The following is a 16,266-nucleotide window of genomic DNA, read 5'->3' as shown; positions in this document are numbered from 1 at the left end:
ATCCTTTTACAGATGATGTGGAATGTCGCCATGATGATGAATGTTTGCTTGGTCACCTTTGTCAGCGAAACAAATGTTTTGGTATGTTTTATTAATAATTTTTGTTTATTAAGTTTTAAAATACTTTAAGCGTTTACTATTCTTATTTTATTTTTTAATTTGCATCTGGTACTACTTTATAATAATAATCTAAATACAGTTTTATAATGTGATTTGTTTATGTGAATTTAAATAGATTTAATACTGTTATAATGATCTGTATTTGATTTGCAGTACCCTTGATCTGTTTATCAGCAGTGACCCCTCCATGCATAAAAAATCTAAGATAAAGAATCACTAGGTGGCACTGATTTTTTTTTTTTTTTTTTTTTTTGATTTGGTAGTTGTTGGCGCATCGGCTTCTGTGGCCATATTGCACCTCCCAAGGTTTTTGCAGTACTTTGATCCAAGCCCGAGGCGGGAATCGAACCCGCGACCTTTGGGTTGCCGGGCAGATACTTTACCCACTCGGCTAGCCCGGTCGGCGCACTGATTGTTGATGGTATTGATGCAGGATTTATATAAAGATATAACTACTGTAAAAGGAAGATATTTTCCTTTTGCAAAGGTGTCTACAATGGTCTTTATCAGTTCTTTTCAGTAGAACCAACTGATGATGTTACTAACTGCAGATTCTAAATGAGAAGTGTTTGGAAAAGTAATCGTAGAAGTTATTGAGCTTTTCACACCAACTTAGAGATATTGTTCAATGTTTAGATCTAAATTGATATCAGATGAGATGATGAGAATGGTTGCAGAGAATAAAAATACATGTAATGATTATAAATTATCAAAGGACAAAAAACCTACGGTAAATATAAACTAGTCTGCAATCAAGTTACCAAGCAAATTAGACAAACTAAGGCAGATGATTAGATGTCTTTGGCTAAGTGTGCAAAGAAAAGTAGAAAACATTCTTTGCATATGTTAACAATAAAAGGAAAGGGATTAACCATATTGGTCCATTAGTTATGGATGGCACAACTGTAGATGGTCCTATTCTGATTGCTGACAGTGAATAAATATTTTGCATCTGTATTTCCATCTGGATAGGAATACCAAATGTGTACCAAGTATAAGAGAAAATTTTTGAAGCTAAAAGTAAATAAATTAGTAGGGTATGAAGGAATCTATCCAGCTATACTGAAAGAAGCAGGAAAGGAGGTAAGCAAACTATTAGCCATAATTATGAGAGCATCCTTGGATTCAGGAGAGGTACCTACAACTGAAGATGCACAAATCTCTCCTATTCATAAAGGGGCATAAAAGAACTAAGTGGATAATTACAGACCTGTAAGCTCAATTTCTGTTCTAGGGAAAATAATGGAATCAGTGGTTAAATAAGTAATGCAGGATCATCTTGGCAGTAATGTAGTTATCAATTGGAGTTCTTTAAAATACAGCATCTGGAAACTAGTTACCTGCAAGGAAACCTGACTGAAGTGCTTAATGAGTAAACTAATTGCATTGCATTCTTACTCTTTCTCTATTTCTTAGATGATACACATAAAGAGATATGAATTTAAATTGAAAAAAGATGGCTGCAGAATAGATGTGTAAAAATTTGCTTTCAGCCAGCTACCTGATGATTTAATAGATTTAATATGGTCAGATGGAAGTGGGTACTTTGAATAAATTTAATTAAGGATTAGACAAATTATTAGAGGAGCAAAACAAATAATAAGGAAAACAAAGTAAATTATTATTAGAGGAGAAAAACAAATAATCTAATTTTGGGGGTGGGGGGGGACTTGCTTGCTTGCAAGCAACTAATGCTAAATACAGTAGATCTGGATGCAGTAGATTCCTCATAGCTTTTTGCAGAAGTTCTAATATTTCCGTTAGCGTTCTGTTCATTAGGACATAGAAGTTCACATTTGCTGCTGTTCGTTCATTATTTTCCTTGTGAGTATTAACTTTGTTAAAGTTTAATGCTGATTTTTAGAAATCATTGCAGACCTGTAGAGACAAATTAGAGATGACTCTCTGATAGCTTTAAATGCATATAATTTCCATTAATAATTATCCTACATTTTGTACAGTAAAATTAGGCTGTCTTTTTTTTTTATCACCCTTCATATTTTAAGTATGAAACATAAAAGAAGATAACCAAATTAAAACAAATATATTTGTTTTAGTTGGCTGCCGTAGAGATGAACATTGTCCCTTGGACAAAGGCTGCTATAATTCCCAATGTAAAAATCCATGCTCTTTGGGTAGAGCTTGTGGTCTTCATTCAAGATGTGAGGCTGTAAATCATCGTCCTGTTTGTAATTGCGAACCAGGTTTTACAGGGGATCCACAAGTGGAATGTAGGCCAAGTAAGTAGTACAATTGCTATTATAAGGAATTTTTTTAGTGCTTTTAGACACATAAAGTTAGTGGTGAAGGATAATGCCTTTAACTGAATAAAAATGCAGTCTTTCCAAAGCATACTTAATATTACCTGCAAATATTTTTCAGTATATTTCTAATTTTAATCATAAATGTGAACTTTTTTGTTAATTGTAGAGAATTTGGTGAAAGAATTTAATTTTTTTTTACTAAACTAGTCATCCGTGTCTCCATAAAAATATGTTGCTTTGTAAATCTGTATAAAATACTTTTTGTCTTGAAACATTAACTAATTTTAGGCCTCAGCAAACCCTGAAGCCCTGATATAATATAAAACAAAACAAAACAAAACAAAGCTATAACAGCCTGGATCTCAAGAAATTGGCTTTTAGTCAACAAATGTTTGACTGTTGTATCTCCCAATCAATATTGCATACAGCTGTTTGGGAGATGCCAAAATACTGTGGACTTCTATAATACAGAATTCTCCACTAAATATCAACAAATGATTTGTGGCAATGACAACTTACTGACTGTAGAGTCAGAAAGTTGTTGTTCGCTTGCTGTTTATTAGCATTTTAATATATTTGAATGTTTTGTGGCCTTTTCTGCATTGGCCTTATATACCTACATTGGCCTCATATGCCATATCACTTGGTATCACTAAGTGATTAGACACATTACATATATTTGCATTGATGGGCATATATTTTTGGCAACATGATATATAACAGTGTGCAATTTTTTCAGTTAGGTGTCCCAATTTCTAGTAGTATAATTTTCATATAAATTTAGGTATTGTTAAACAAAAAGCTTAAACTCATAAATATCTTTACTTCATAGTTGGAGAGGTATGCAGGCGAGATCCTGATTGTGACATTGGAAAAGTATGTCAAAATGGGAAATGCACAGGTAAAAGTTTTGCCATATAGCTTGTTTACTTTATATTATACATTTGGTTTTCTTAACTGACATGCTAATTCTTAATTTGCAGTTGTTACCGGATGCACTTCTGATAATGACTGTACGCTACGACATATCTGTGAAAACACTAAATGTATATGTAAGTATCTCTTTTTTTTTTGTCATTTATGTATAATTATATTCATAATTGCATAATAATTACAGTTGGACCTCTCTTTAATGAACTTCCATATAGTGAAATTTTCTATGTAGCAAACTTTTTTGATTTCCTCTTGGTCATTACGCTGAAGGTAGTTTCCCTATAACAAAGAAAATTTCCATATAGCGAACTGATTTTAAGAGACCTGGGTACGCATTGTTTGCACCTCTGGCCTTTAGGCAATAAAGCTGATGCTGTAGAAAGCACGAATTAAGAGCTAAAAGGATTAAGCATTAATCCCTTTAGCTTTTAATAGCTAAAGGCTTTAATTTCATGAATTAAGAGATAAAACATTTTACAATTTAGTGGTGCCTGTAAAACCCTGCAGGAGGAAACCAACCATGGTGTGGGATAGAAAAAGATAGAAGTTTGGGAGAGGCCTTTGTCCAGCAGTGGATCAGCAATGGCTAAAAAGAAGTAAAACCTATACAACTTATACACTACTATGCCGAGAAGTCCCACTGGTCGCCTGTCCACAGCCATTGGCAAAGATTAAGGCATATTCTCAATGTGGGCATTGGCTCTGGTCAGTCTGTTTTCTACTGTAAGTATCCTATTAGAGAATTAGGAGAGAGTGATTTTCTTTTATCTTGGAAATATCTGTTGTTTCGAAGAAATGAGTCATCCACACTTTCACTAAATTTCACCTGTCTCTATTTACATGGAAGCTACAAGTAGTCCCTAATTTCAGCTTTGTTTCTACTGCTGTGCAAGTAACCTTACAATGTCTAAGAGGAAATCCTCAAATGTAGTGTGAAAAAGTGGAAGTGCTTAATAGTGTAGATCGCGGCATTGAAAAAAAAGAAATCGCTTTAAAATTTGATGTCCCTGCCAGTAGTGTGTCAACCATTTTGAAAAACCTTGTTTCGATTCTCAAACTGTTTGAGGAAACGGGACCCAGTCGGAAGCGTGTGAAATTATGCCTTTGGGAAGATGTAGATGAAGCAGTTTTTAAGTGGATGAAGTTGATTTCAGACCAAAACATGCCAATATCAGGGCTATTAATAAAAGAAAAGGCTATGGAGTATGCATCTTTTCTGGGGCACAAAACATTCCAAGCCAGTTCTAGTTGGCTGGACAAATTTAAAGAGCATCATGGCTTACTCGAAAAAGTTAATTCTGATGAAAGTGGAGTTGCAATCGAAGAAGACTATACCCATTGGAAAGAAACAGTTTTGAAAAAAATTATGGAGGACTACGAGTCCAAAGACATATCTATTTTTTAAATATTTGCCAAACAAGACACTGACCTTTTAAAGGTGATAAATATTTAGGTGGTGAAAATAGTAAGGAGAGAATTACACTCTTGGTTGCAAATATGGCCAGTAATGAAAAGGTGAAGCTTTTGGTAATAGGCAAAAGTAAATAATCCCGATGTTTCAAAGGAATAGTCTTTAGAGTTAGACTACAACTACAACAAAAAAAACCTTGAATGACAAGTGAAATTTTTGAGCAGTGGATTTTAAATTTCAATAGAAAGATGACAAAAGAAAATAGAAAAATCACATTGATTGTCGACAACTGCCCTGCCCACCATCACTCAGTAATTTCAAAACTTACAATTGTGAAGCTTGTTTTCTTCCTTCAGAATAATTTGTCTTAACTGCAGCCAATGGACCAAGACATTATCAAGAATTTGAAAATGCACTACCAAAGGCGCATACTGAAAAAAGTTATACCGAGAATAGAAACCAACCAACCTATAGATTTGTGGATGCTCGTATCAGAGTTGGCGAGTGCCTCCGTAGCCAGGTGGGAAGGAGCAGCAGTGCATAGCACACGCTTCTTGATTAGACCGGGGTTCGAGCCCGTCACCACCAAATACGGAGGATGCGGAAAGGTCAGGGAATGACCACCGCATATCCCGGAGCAATATGGCCTTAGTTGCTAATGCTCCTAAAAAAAAAAAAAAAAAAACCAAACCAAATCAGAGTTGGTGAAAGTGTGGAGTCAAGATGTGATGGAAACAATGATTAAGAATTGTTTCACAAAAGCAGGTTTTGCTAAAATGCTAATTAACAGAGATGATAGGGACAAACTACTAGAAGACATTGAGCAATCTTGGAAAGAGTTCTAAGTGAGGTTTGATCAATGGAGAAATTGTTCTTGACAAATTTTTAGGAGTTGATAATGATGTCATAGTAGCTGAATATCTAAGTGACTCCAACATTTTTAAAGAACTAGTAACAATATCGATGATGAGTTAGATGAAAATGAGGGCAATATTAAACCTTCCAAACAAATGTTGGCAGCATTTGAAACTTTGCATTGAGGCCTTTAGTGAGAAGAAAATGTAACAGAAAATATATCTAAGTGTTTAAAGTTTAAACAAATGTGAACATTTTTATGAACAATGTACAGTAGAATCCAGTGTACAACAAAAAATAACCAAATATTTTACAACATAATTCTTAAAAGCGTACAGGTAGTTCTCGACTTTACGAGTTAATTCATTCCTAGTGCGCGCGCATAAAGCGAAAACTCATAAAGCGGGAATTAAATCCCATAGACATTATGTTAAAAATAGGGGTTACGTTCTCAGCAATGAAATTAGTTAGCTAATTAGTTTGTTTAAACAATGATTGATTTATCCAAAGAAATTAAAACATAGCCTGTAAAATCAAGCAAATTATAATAATAAAGAAATTATTTATGACTTAAATTTTAAAGAATGTTTATTCTTCATAATCGACTAAATTCACACTCGTTGATCACTTATGGCTCGGCACTCATTGGTTTGTTGCACAAGGAGTCTTCTTCAGAAATGCTTCAAGAGGCATTTGTTTCCAAGATAATCTATTTTCTTTATAAATTTCAATAGATGCATAAGCATTTTTTAATGGAATGCACAAATTGCAACTAACACGATTTGCGCTGAGTAACATGTTTATGAAGCTTAAAAAAAAAGGAATGAAGAGAAGATTCTGAAAATTTATTTATGTTTTTTTATACAATTGAAGATTTCAGTAAAGGGAAACACATTTCACCATAATGCAAAAAACCACACAATTCCAGCTATCCGTATTTTCGCAAATTCAATAACATCGAGTTTACTACCCATTTATAATTGCTTGCAGTAACGGAAAAGCCCAATAAACTGAAAAGTGCAAATTGTTTTTATTGTTTTATGGTCGTGACCTCCAGAAATGTGCTTTAGAAAAATATCACAAAGCTGTTCAAAACTGGTTCTTATAACAGAACATATGATAATGATGAAAGTGTAGTGCATTTTAGTGATTTCAATTGGTAACTAATACAATTTGCACTAAAAACGACCTTTTAGAGAGTTATATAGCGAAAATTTCAACTTCCGAGGTCGTGGAACAAATTACCAAAAACAATGTGTTATTGGGTTCACATTACGATATTTTAATGATATGATGGTGTCTCTGGAACGGATTAATATTGTAAAGCTCGGTACATTGTATTGTATAGCTACATGCGTGGTTTGAAATGTGGTATTTATGAATGTTTAACATTCATTTTTTGCAATTAATGTTCATATTTTCGATTTTGTTGATACTTGATACTTTGAAAAAAAAAAAACTGGCAAACCCGGGAACTCGTAAAGTGAAAACTGCCTGTACTAATAAATTGTGGGCATCATGTAAGTAGTAATTTCTTAATATGTATGTATTAATAAAATGTTAGAAAATTTATTCATTCCCACTTCTTTCACATCTTTTTCTATATTTCTGAATTTACAGTATTTTTCATTGTTGAAAAGGTCATATTTATTTATAACAAAATTTCTGTATAATGAATTTTTTCAAGGGAATGATCAATTTCGTTATATAGAGGTCTGACTGTATATGTATTGAACATTGATTTTATAAGGGAAGAGATCTTCACTTGCTGTAAATTATCATTAATGTCAACTTGGAAATTTTAATCATTTATATAATATTTCTCATCTATCTCATCTATATTTAGTAAATACTAGGGGGTCATCAATTAGTGGTCCGTATGTGTACCACTAGTGATTTTTCATAGACTGTGAGTGATCTGAACCTAAGTCCTTAGTAATCTGTAAATACTATTTTAGTTTTGCATTTTTGTAAGTTCTCTTAATTTGATATGTGATATTTAGAATATCACTTATATATTGTATTGAATGCACTTTTCTTTGTGTTCTGCAATAAAAGGAATAAAAATGTGTTATCCTATTTATTTTATGGCAAAAAAGAATCCAAACCAGATGAGTTACATTTTCTCTAATACTAACTGGGATGAGTTGCATATTTTATAATACAGACCATGAATAAAAATTAATTGGTGACCTCTAGTATATACCCATGTGCCAGGCCATTAATATATATTTTTGAAAGTTTAATAATGAAATTGGAAATGTGGCATTACTCCCTCATTGAAACTAAGAGATTTTTTACATATAGTGACACACAAGTTTCTGTCAGGTTGCATATGTATATTTGCACAATAGTTACATATGCACTGTTCCTTCTTAAGTAGGCACCTCTGTAGCCAGGTGGGCAGGAGCAGCAGTGTGTAGCACACGCTTCTTGATTAGACCGGGGTTCGAGCCCATAACCGCCAAATATGGAGGATGCGGAAAGGTCAGGGAATAACCACCGCATATCCCCAGAACAATATGGCCTTAGTTGCTAATGCTCCTAAAAACCAAAATAATAACAACCTTCTTAAGCAGGGCATGGCACATAACCTTTAAAAGAATTATCTGTCCATATGCACATACACACACACATACTAATAAATTGTGTGTGTGTGTGTGTGTGTGTGTGTGTGTGTGTGTGTGTGTGTGTGTATGTGTGTATGTGTGTATGTGTGTGTGTGTGTGTGTGTGTGTGGCTTGGGTGAAAAGTTGGTATTAAATCCCCATACATTTTTTTATAATTGTGTTATAACATAGCAAGGCCCCACTGCAGGGCTTGAATGTTTTGTATCCACTGCACTTCCCCTTGTCATGGTCCCTCTAGATAGTGCTAGCTTGTTGATGGTAAATATTAACATACTGGATATACAATGAGAAGTTATTTTTTATTTACGAAACCAGTACTGAATGAATTTTTGAGCTAATGAAGAAAATTCCACTAAAGAATATTTTTCATAACACCAATTTTATTTCAGATGGTTGTCGCAGTGATAGTGACTGCAGTTTTATTGAAGCTTGCATTACTAACCAGTGTCAGAATCCATGTCATCCTGGTGTGTGTGGAACCCATGCTGAATGTAGAGCAGTAAGCCACAGGGCAGAATGCCGTTGTCCACCAGATTATACAGGGGATCCTAAGTCATTTTGTAATCCAAGTAAGTTTGTTCATTGTTAATTTAACTTTTTTATCTCAAATTTAAATTTAATTATAATGATCACATACATATTTTTCTGAGACGCATCTTACCTAATGTTTTGCTTTTATAATTTAAATAGTCAGAGAAGAATGCCAAATTGATACAGATTGTGAACTCGGCAAGATTTGCATTAGTAACAGATGTCTTAGTAAGTATACATTAGGAATCTAATTTTATCCATTAAACATAAAAAATAAAATGTGCATTTTTAAAATAAAATTTTTGAATTTTAAAATTTTTATTCTTTAAAAAAGTTTTTTAAACGTGATAAGAATTATAGTATATTTATTTATAGATGTGATGAACTCATCAAATCTGCAGTTAAACCCACGCACAGTACTAAGTACTATAGGTTTTAATACCTTTCATGCCTGGAGTTTTCAAAAAAATATAATAATAATAATGAAAATAACGAAATCATATTTATTGATACAGATTGAAATTTTATTTTATATAATTTCCTGCTTGAAGCAGAAAATTATGTACAATTCTAAAAAGTGATGCATTGGTTGGAATTTACTTCTTCAATAACTTATTTTTTTTTTTTTTTTTTTTTTTTGATTTGGTAGTTGTTGGCGCATCGGCTTCTGTGGCCATATTGCACCTCCCAAGGTTTTTGCAGTACTTTGATCCAAGCCCGAGGCGGGAATCGAACCCGCGACCTTTGGGTTGCCGGGCAGGTACTTTACCCACTCGGCTAGCCCGGTCGGCTCAATAACTTATAATGCAAATATAAATTTCAATGCATACTTAGATGTAAATTAAATTATTTCTCATTATTCATTTGTGAAAGTAAATATAAACTTATTCAATTAATGACTATCAGAAAATTTGACTCTGAAATTATTTTAATTAATAATACAAGGTTGATTCAGAAAGTTATATTGGATTTATTGTAGCACTGATGGGCAGAGAGGTTGAGAACTAGTGATAGTTTTATGAAGAAATGTCATTGGGAAACATTTATTGCACTGGACGTGTCACTTGCTTAACAAAATAGATAGGTAGATATAAACTAGTCTGCAATCAAGTGAAAAAGGAGGTTGGGCAAGCCAAGGCAGATTACGAGAAGCCTCTGGAAAACAATGCCAAGAAAAGAAGTAAAGACTTATTTTCTTGGCATTGTTTACTTATTCTTTACTTATACAAACAGTACAGAGAAGAGATTGAATCACATTGGTCCACTTGATGTCAATGATTTAACTGTTGAAGTTCCTGCTTAGGTTGCTGGCAAACTGAACAGGTATTTTGTATCTACCTTCATGCATGAGGAATTCTTTAGGAGAGGAGGATGCCAAAAGTTTATCAAACTATAATAAGGAGCTGAATGATTTTGTGATAACTGAAAGGAAAGTGGAAGAAAAATTGTTGAAGTTAATCATAAAAAAGGCACCTGAGATGGGTATGGGATCTGTCAAATTATATTAAGGGAGGCAGAAAAGGAGGTAAGCAAACCTTTAGCCATAATTATGAGCAATCTTTAGATTCAGGGAATGTCCATGTGGACTGGAGATGTATGGATGTATCCCCAATTCACAAAGGGGATTTTAAGGGTAACATGAATAATTATAGATGTACCCTTAAAAGAAGTTAAGAAGTTAAGATGTTACCCTTAAGAAGTTAAGCTAAACTTTTACCTATTAGCTTAACTTCTGCTCCAAGGAAAATAATGGAGTTGCTGGTCAAAGAAGTAATGCAGCACCATCTAAACATCAGCATAGTTATACTTCAGTCACAGCATGGGTTTATTAAGAGGAGATCTTGTATGACCAATTTGATTGAATACTATGATGCAATGACAAAGGAACTGGATGCAAAAAAATAATTTTGATAACATATACTTGGATTTCAGGAAAAGTTTTGATACTGTTGCACATAAAAGGCTGCTGTGCAAATTGGAGCCGTGTGGTATTACGAGCAAGTTACTGCTATGGATAAAGGAATGATTGAGTGGGAGAAGACAGAGAGTGATAATCAATGGACGCTGCTCTTCGTGGACTAATGTTATTAGTGCAGTCCCCCAGGGTTCAGTGTTGGGTCCATTATTGTTTTCTGTATTTATTAATGATATTGATGATGGTATATCAGGCTTGATGTCTAAGTTTGCAGATGACATAAAGGTTGGCAGGGTGGGTAATGAAAGTAGGCTGTTGCAATGAGATCTAGAAAAATTAGGCAGATTGGCTGAGAAATGGCAATTAAAGTTTTAACATTGACAAATGCAAAGTACTGCATATGGGTAGCAGTAATCCTGGATTAACATACCAACTGTGTGATACTATACTCAGTGTAGTGGAAAATGAAAAGGACCTGGGGTTAATTGTGGAGTCTAATATGAGGTTCTCTGAGCAGCGTAGAAAGGCTGCCTGGACAGCTCATGGGGTTTTGTCAATGATATACAGGAATTTTCCTAGCAGGGATAAGGAGGTGATTATCCCATTGTATGAAGAAATGGGCAGTCCTCATCTCGAGTACTGCATACAGGCAGGTCTGAAGGCATCTGATTTTTCTTTTTTCATCCTCCTTTTGCTCAGACTATGCACATGAGGGGGCATCAATTCAAATTGAGGAAGGATGGTTGCAGAATGGATGCATGGAAGTTTACCTTCATTCAACAGTTGGTTTATTGCTGGAATAAGCTTCCGTCCATTGTTGTGGAAGTGGATAGTTTTGAATAAATTCAAGGAAGAACTGGACAAGCTATTGTAGGGGATGAATAGGTGAAATAGATTATTATATTTTTTTTTTTGATGGTGCTGTATAAGCTTGCTTTCTTGCATCATTTGCCACTACTAATACTAATACTAAGTTTATCCACTAGATTATGTTGAAGTGCAATGGGCTGAATTCTTCCATCTATTGAACAGTTTTCTTGTCAGTAGTGAAGATATGAATTTCTTCTAGAAACTGAGTAAAACTGCCACTGAGACTTTGCAAATGCTTTTTACAGGGATATTGAAATGGTGTCACATGTGTTTGTAGGATATAAAAGTCAGCCACATGTGTTTGTAGCATATAAAAGATTTGTTGAAAGTCAAGATTAACTGGAAGACAATGAATGCTCTGGGCGCCTTAGTACTTCCCAAACATCTAATAAGATGGAAAAAGTGCGAGAGTGTGTTTACCCTGATTTTTGGCAAGTGTTCAGGAAATAGCAGATAGCGTTGGCATTTCAGTGGGTCATATCATTTCATTCTCAGCATCGTATAAAAAATTATGGGAATCCTATTGTCTCGAAACTTGATACTGTGATGTGTTGGACAGACAACTTCTGTAATTGAGACCCGCTAATATTAGTAAAATCGAACAAATACTAACTCTTGTGATTTTCTCTTGTAGAGGATCTGTGTCATTTTTTAAATCAAAAGATTTGATTTTAAATCAAATAAAAAATGAAGTATTAAATAAAATATGTAAAATATTAAGAAATATTCTAGATGTTTTATAAACTTTAAGTCAGAAATTCTGTTACCTGAGATTTTCAAGTTTTTCAGGAATAACTGCATCAGTATGATTATAATAGATGGAAATAGTATTGAAAGACCTGCCTAAAGATAGATGAACCTTGTAACAGGACAAAGGAATGAAAGCAAGCTTTGACCCTAAATCTACACATGGTGAATAATTGGAGGTATAAAGGGAGATGAATACCCATAGCTTGATGGGAGCTTTTCTCTTATACCATCTTCAAATCGGAAGTGAACATGTGTCAAAGACCATATTTATATGGCCCAGACACATTCCATTGTAGTATTTCAAAATAATGGGGGGAGGGGAGGTATGTAGGAAGAGGAGGAGGATAGAAGGAAAATTCCTGCCCCCCTCGTATTTCATTTATAGTTTGGGAATTTTAAAATTTAGAAATTTAGAACAGCTTAAAGGTTTTTTGGAGGAAAGAATATGAAAGTTTTCACTCAGAAATCCAGATGCGTGACTACCCATCCCCATTAGTAGAGGTCCTGAATGGTGGAGGGGGGATTTGTTGTATTTTGTTATTAAATTTGAACTTATATGATATTTGTTTTAGATCCCACTCCTCAGACATTATTATAGGTCTATGTATGTTTATTGACTTGTTCGTTGATCTTATTGTGAGAGTCTCACTGGTTTCTAACTTAAATTTTATGTCTTATTTGTCTAATATTATAGTGTTTTCAAAGGATGGGTAAGTGGTGAGCTACCAACTCAGAAATAATTTTTTCTGTAAGGTCTATTTTTTCTTTATTATTTGAAGCTTCTTTTAAACTGCTTTTGTGCTTTTGGATTCTCGTATGTAATGATGTTCTCGTGCTGCCTATATATACAATCGCAGTCTGGCATGCAAGGAATTGCATGAACTATGTTTGTTTATTTTTTGTTTAAAATCTATTGTTTTATTGTTGTTATTTGAAATTTTAAGGTATGCAAATAGTTTCTTGGAGCTGCCAAAGGCTAAATTTACTTCTGAATCTTTGAAAATCTTTTTAAAAGGTTGTTAGTATGTTTCAAGATATGGGAGGCCTATCTGTTGTTTTTTCATCACTTCTCATTTTGATTTTTCTTTACTATTTCTTTCAGCATAAAAAAAAAAGGAAAAAGAAAAACCAAAACGAGAAGTGATGAAAAAACAATGGATAGGCCTACCATAAGTTGAAACATGCCAACAACCAAATTCACACTCCCGAATCTTTGAAAAAAATTTTCAAAGATTCAGGAGTAAGCTTAGCCTTTGCTCCAAGAAACTATTTACATATCCTAAAAATTCAACAAACAAAATAAAACAATAGATTTTAAACAAAAAACAAAACATAGTTTATGCAATTCCTTGCACACCACACTGCAATTATATATATGTAGGCAATATAAGACCATCGTTACATACAAGAATCCAAAAGCAGTTTAAAAGTAGCTTCAGATAATAAAGAAAAATAGACTGGACGTAAAAAATTTGTTCCGAGTTGGTAACTCACCACTTAGACACGGGGCATTACTCATCCTTTGAAAACACTATAATATTAAACAAACAAGACACAAAATTTAAGTTAGAAACCAGTGTAAGACTCTAGCAATAAAATCAACGAACAAGTCAATAAACATACATAGACCTATAATAATTTTTGAGATCTGAAAGCTGCACAGGGTGTGCAGCTTTCAGATCTCTTATCAGCAGACTTTCATCTCTTCAGAGTTGTGAAATCTCAACTGAAAGGATAACATTTAAGTAGCTTAACAAGGTGAAAGATAAAATGACAGCTGTTCTGAAGCACATTCAGGAGTGTGTAGCTGCCTTTTGAAAGTAATATTGCATAATCAGTTAAAATAGATGTGGTGTAATCGGCCTCATTTCAAGAAAGATGTAGAGCTGCTGGAACGAGTACAGAGAAGGGCAACAAGAGTAGTGAATGGAACAAAGGGGTGCTCTTACGAAGAAAGGCTTAAGTTTTGCAAATTACAGTGTCTGGAGACTAGGCACCAGTGAGGTGATCTGATAGAGGTGTATAAAGCCTTGAATGGTTTGAGCATGCTCAATGCTGATAGGATTCTCCCTCTTGCTCAGAATAATCACCTGAGAGAGCATAAATTCAAATTGAGGAAAGACAGATTGTAGGATAGACGTGCAGAAATTTGCCTTTAGCCAGCGGGTGATTGGTTGGTGGAAGAGACTTCCATCCCTTGTCTGGAAGTTGATAGCCTAAATAAGTTTAAGGCTCAGCTGGACAGGTATTTCAAACGAACAGAGGGGTGAAGTGGAAGTGGTTATTTTTTTTTATTTATTTATTTATTTTATTTTATTTTATTATTTTTTTTTTTGGCTGATGCTGCATAAGCTTGCTTTCTTGCATCAAATTCCTCTACTAATGCTAATGCTAATCGACTAATGATGTTGAAGTTTGGGTTCAGGTTCCATCAGAGACTGGAAGAGTTCTTAAAGGCCTCTTCAGATCTGGCTGTACCTAACTTATCTCAGCCAGAGGGAATAGGGTCCCAGGCCAGAGTTTCAAACCCTGCAGTGTGTATGTAAAGGTACTGTACCCAGAAAAGCCAGTCAATGCAGTGGCGAATACGTTTGTGTTGAGTGATCAGCCCAGGAGGTGGCAGAGAATAACACCCACTGGTTTCTGTCCTAGTTCCATGAAGGCAGTTTGGACTATGTTAGCATTCCAAATGTATCATGTACTGATACATAGCAGCCTGTTATGCACAGATACAGGGCTAGCAAAAAAAATATGTATATATCTAAGTATTAAATCATTCATCCCAAAATTAGCCTTTAACTACACACCTACAGGCAAGAGAGATGTTGGTCGACCAAGACAACGATGGCGAGATCAAGACCACCTCCAAGAGCTATAACGGAACAGGTCTTAAAAGACCTAAGCCGGATCAAGTTCATGATGATGATCTATATTAGTAACAGATGAATAAAGTGGTGATGGAATTAGAAAACATAGTATTACTCTTTCACCAAAAGAGTAATACCATGTCTTATTCTTGTAATTTTAAAACATTAGTCTTTTTTTTCCCCTTAGTTGGCTGTCGTGTTGATGACCACTGTCCATTCGATAAAGCTTGTCTTCAAGGGCGTTGTGCAAATCCTTGTCATAGGCCTGATGCATGTGGCTTAGGAGCTCTTTGCAGACCTGTCAATCACAAAGCTAGTTGTTCTTGTCCTCCTGATTATACTGGTGATTCAAGAATACGTTGTGCAGCTGGAATAACATTGAACTGCACTTTCAACTCTGATTGTCCTCTACAGAATCACATCTGTGAAAATCACTTTTGTGTTCGTAAGTATATAATATTTTTAAAAATTATCTTATAATATATCATTTTAATAGAGTGTTGCGGTACAAAAAAAAAAATCTCACAATGATCTCTCTTTCTTCAATTACAGTGGATATTTTTAGTGCATATGCTTTTATGCCTACAGCTCTTTGAGCTTGCAACAACAAAAAAAAGTGGGTGGGAACATAATTTAAATTTCTTAACTTTGATGCTATTATTAAATTTATAATCTCACTTTTCAAATGTAATTAAATTATCTTGATTTATAGAATTTTTTACAATTTTTTATTTTGGGAGGCAAAGGATAAATGACTAGTCCGAAGGAAACTATCCTGCCAAAAGTCATAGAACACCCACTGATTGCAAAAAGTTGTGTATGACTTGAAATATACAAATATTTTTGGTCGTAAAGGTGACCAGCAGTCAGCATGAAATTGATTTAAAATGTGCACACTAAATGATAGGCACACAAGAGATAACAGAGTTTCAGAGAGAAATAATAGTTGGATGTGATGTAGTGAAAATGTCTTGTCTGGACAATTAATCATTCCTCTGGCAGCATGCTGAAGACATGGAAGTGTAAAGATGACACTGAGCCCAAAAAAAACAAGGTAGATTTAAAATTCTGGCTGACAGGAGCTGATGTACATTTAGAGGGCTAGTTACTTCATCTTTAC

The 16,266-nt window shown here is 34.3% G+C and overlaps 1 protein-coding gene across 3 annotated transcripts in view; it reads left to right on the top strand.

Moving 5' to 3' along the window:
• Positions 1-16,266, top strand: part of LOC150088897 (uncharacterized) — a 599,507-nt gene that overhangs the window by 459,210 nt on the left and 124,031 nt on the right. For all 3 annotated transcript variants that reach the window (XM_090369705.1, XM_090369706.1, XM_090369707.1), the window contains 7 exons: positions 13-81; positions 2,178-2,360; positions 3,217-3,285; positions 3,368-3,436; positions 8,603-8,782; positions 8,904-8,972; positions 15,334-15,591. In XM_090369705.1, coding sequence (XP_090225831.1) covers positions 13-81; positions 2,178-2,360; positions 3,217-3,285; positions 3,368-3,436; positions 8,603-8,782; positions 8,904-8,972; positions 15,334-15,591 — 897 coding nt within the window. The remainder of the gene's footprint in view (positions 1-12; positions 82-2,177; positions 2,361-3,216; positions 3,286-3,367; positions 3,437-8,602; positions 8,783-8,903; positions 8,973-15,333; positions 15,592-16,266) is intronic.

Source organism: Mastigoproctus giganteus, chromosome 3 (genome assembly GCF_048544385.1).
Source record: "Mastigoproctus giganteus isolate SK-2022 chromosome 3, ASM4854438v1, whole genome shotgun sequence".
Classification (NCBI taxonomy): Eukaryota; Metazoa; Arthropoda; class Arachnida; order Uropygi; family Thelyphonidae; genus Mastigoproctus; species Mastigoproctus giganteus.
The sequence above is the reverse complement of the archived record's forward strand: the minus strand, read 5'-3'. Positions and strand labels throughout refer to the sequence as shown.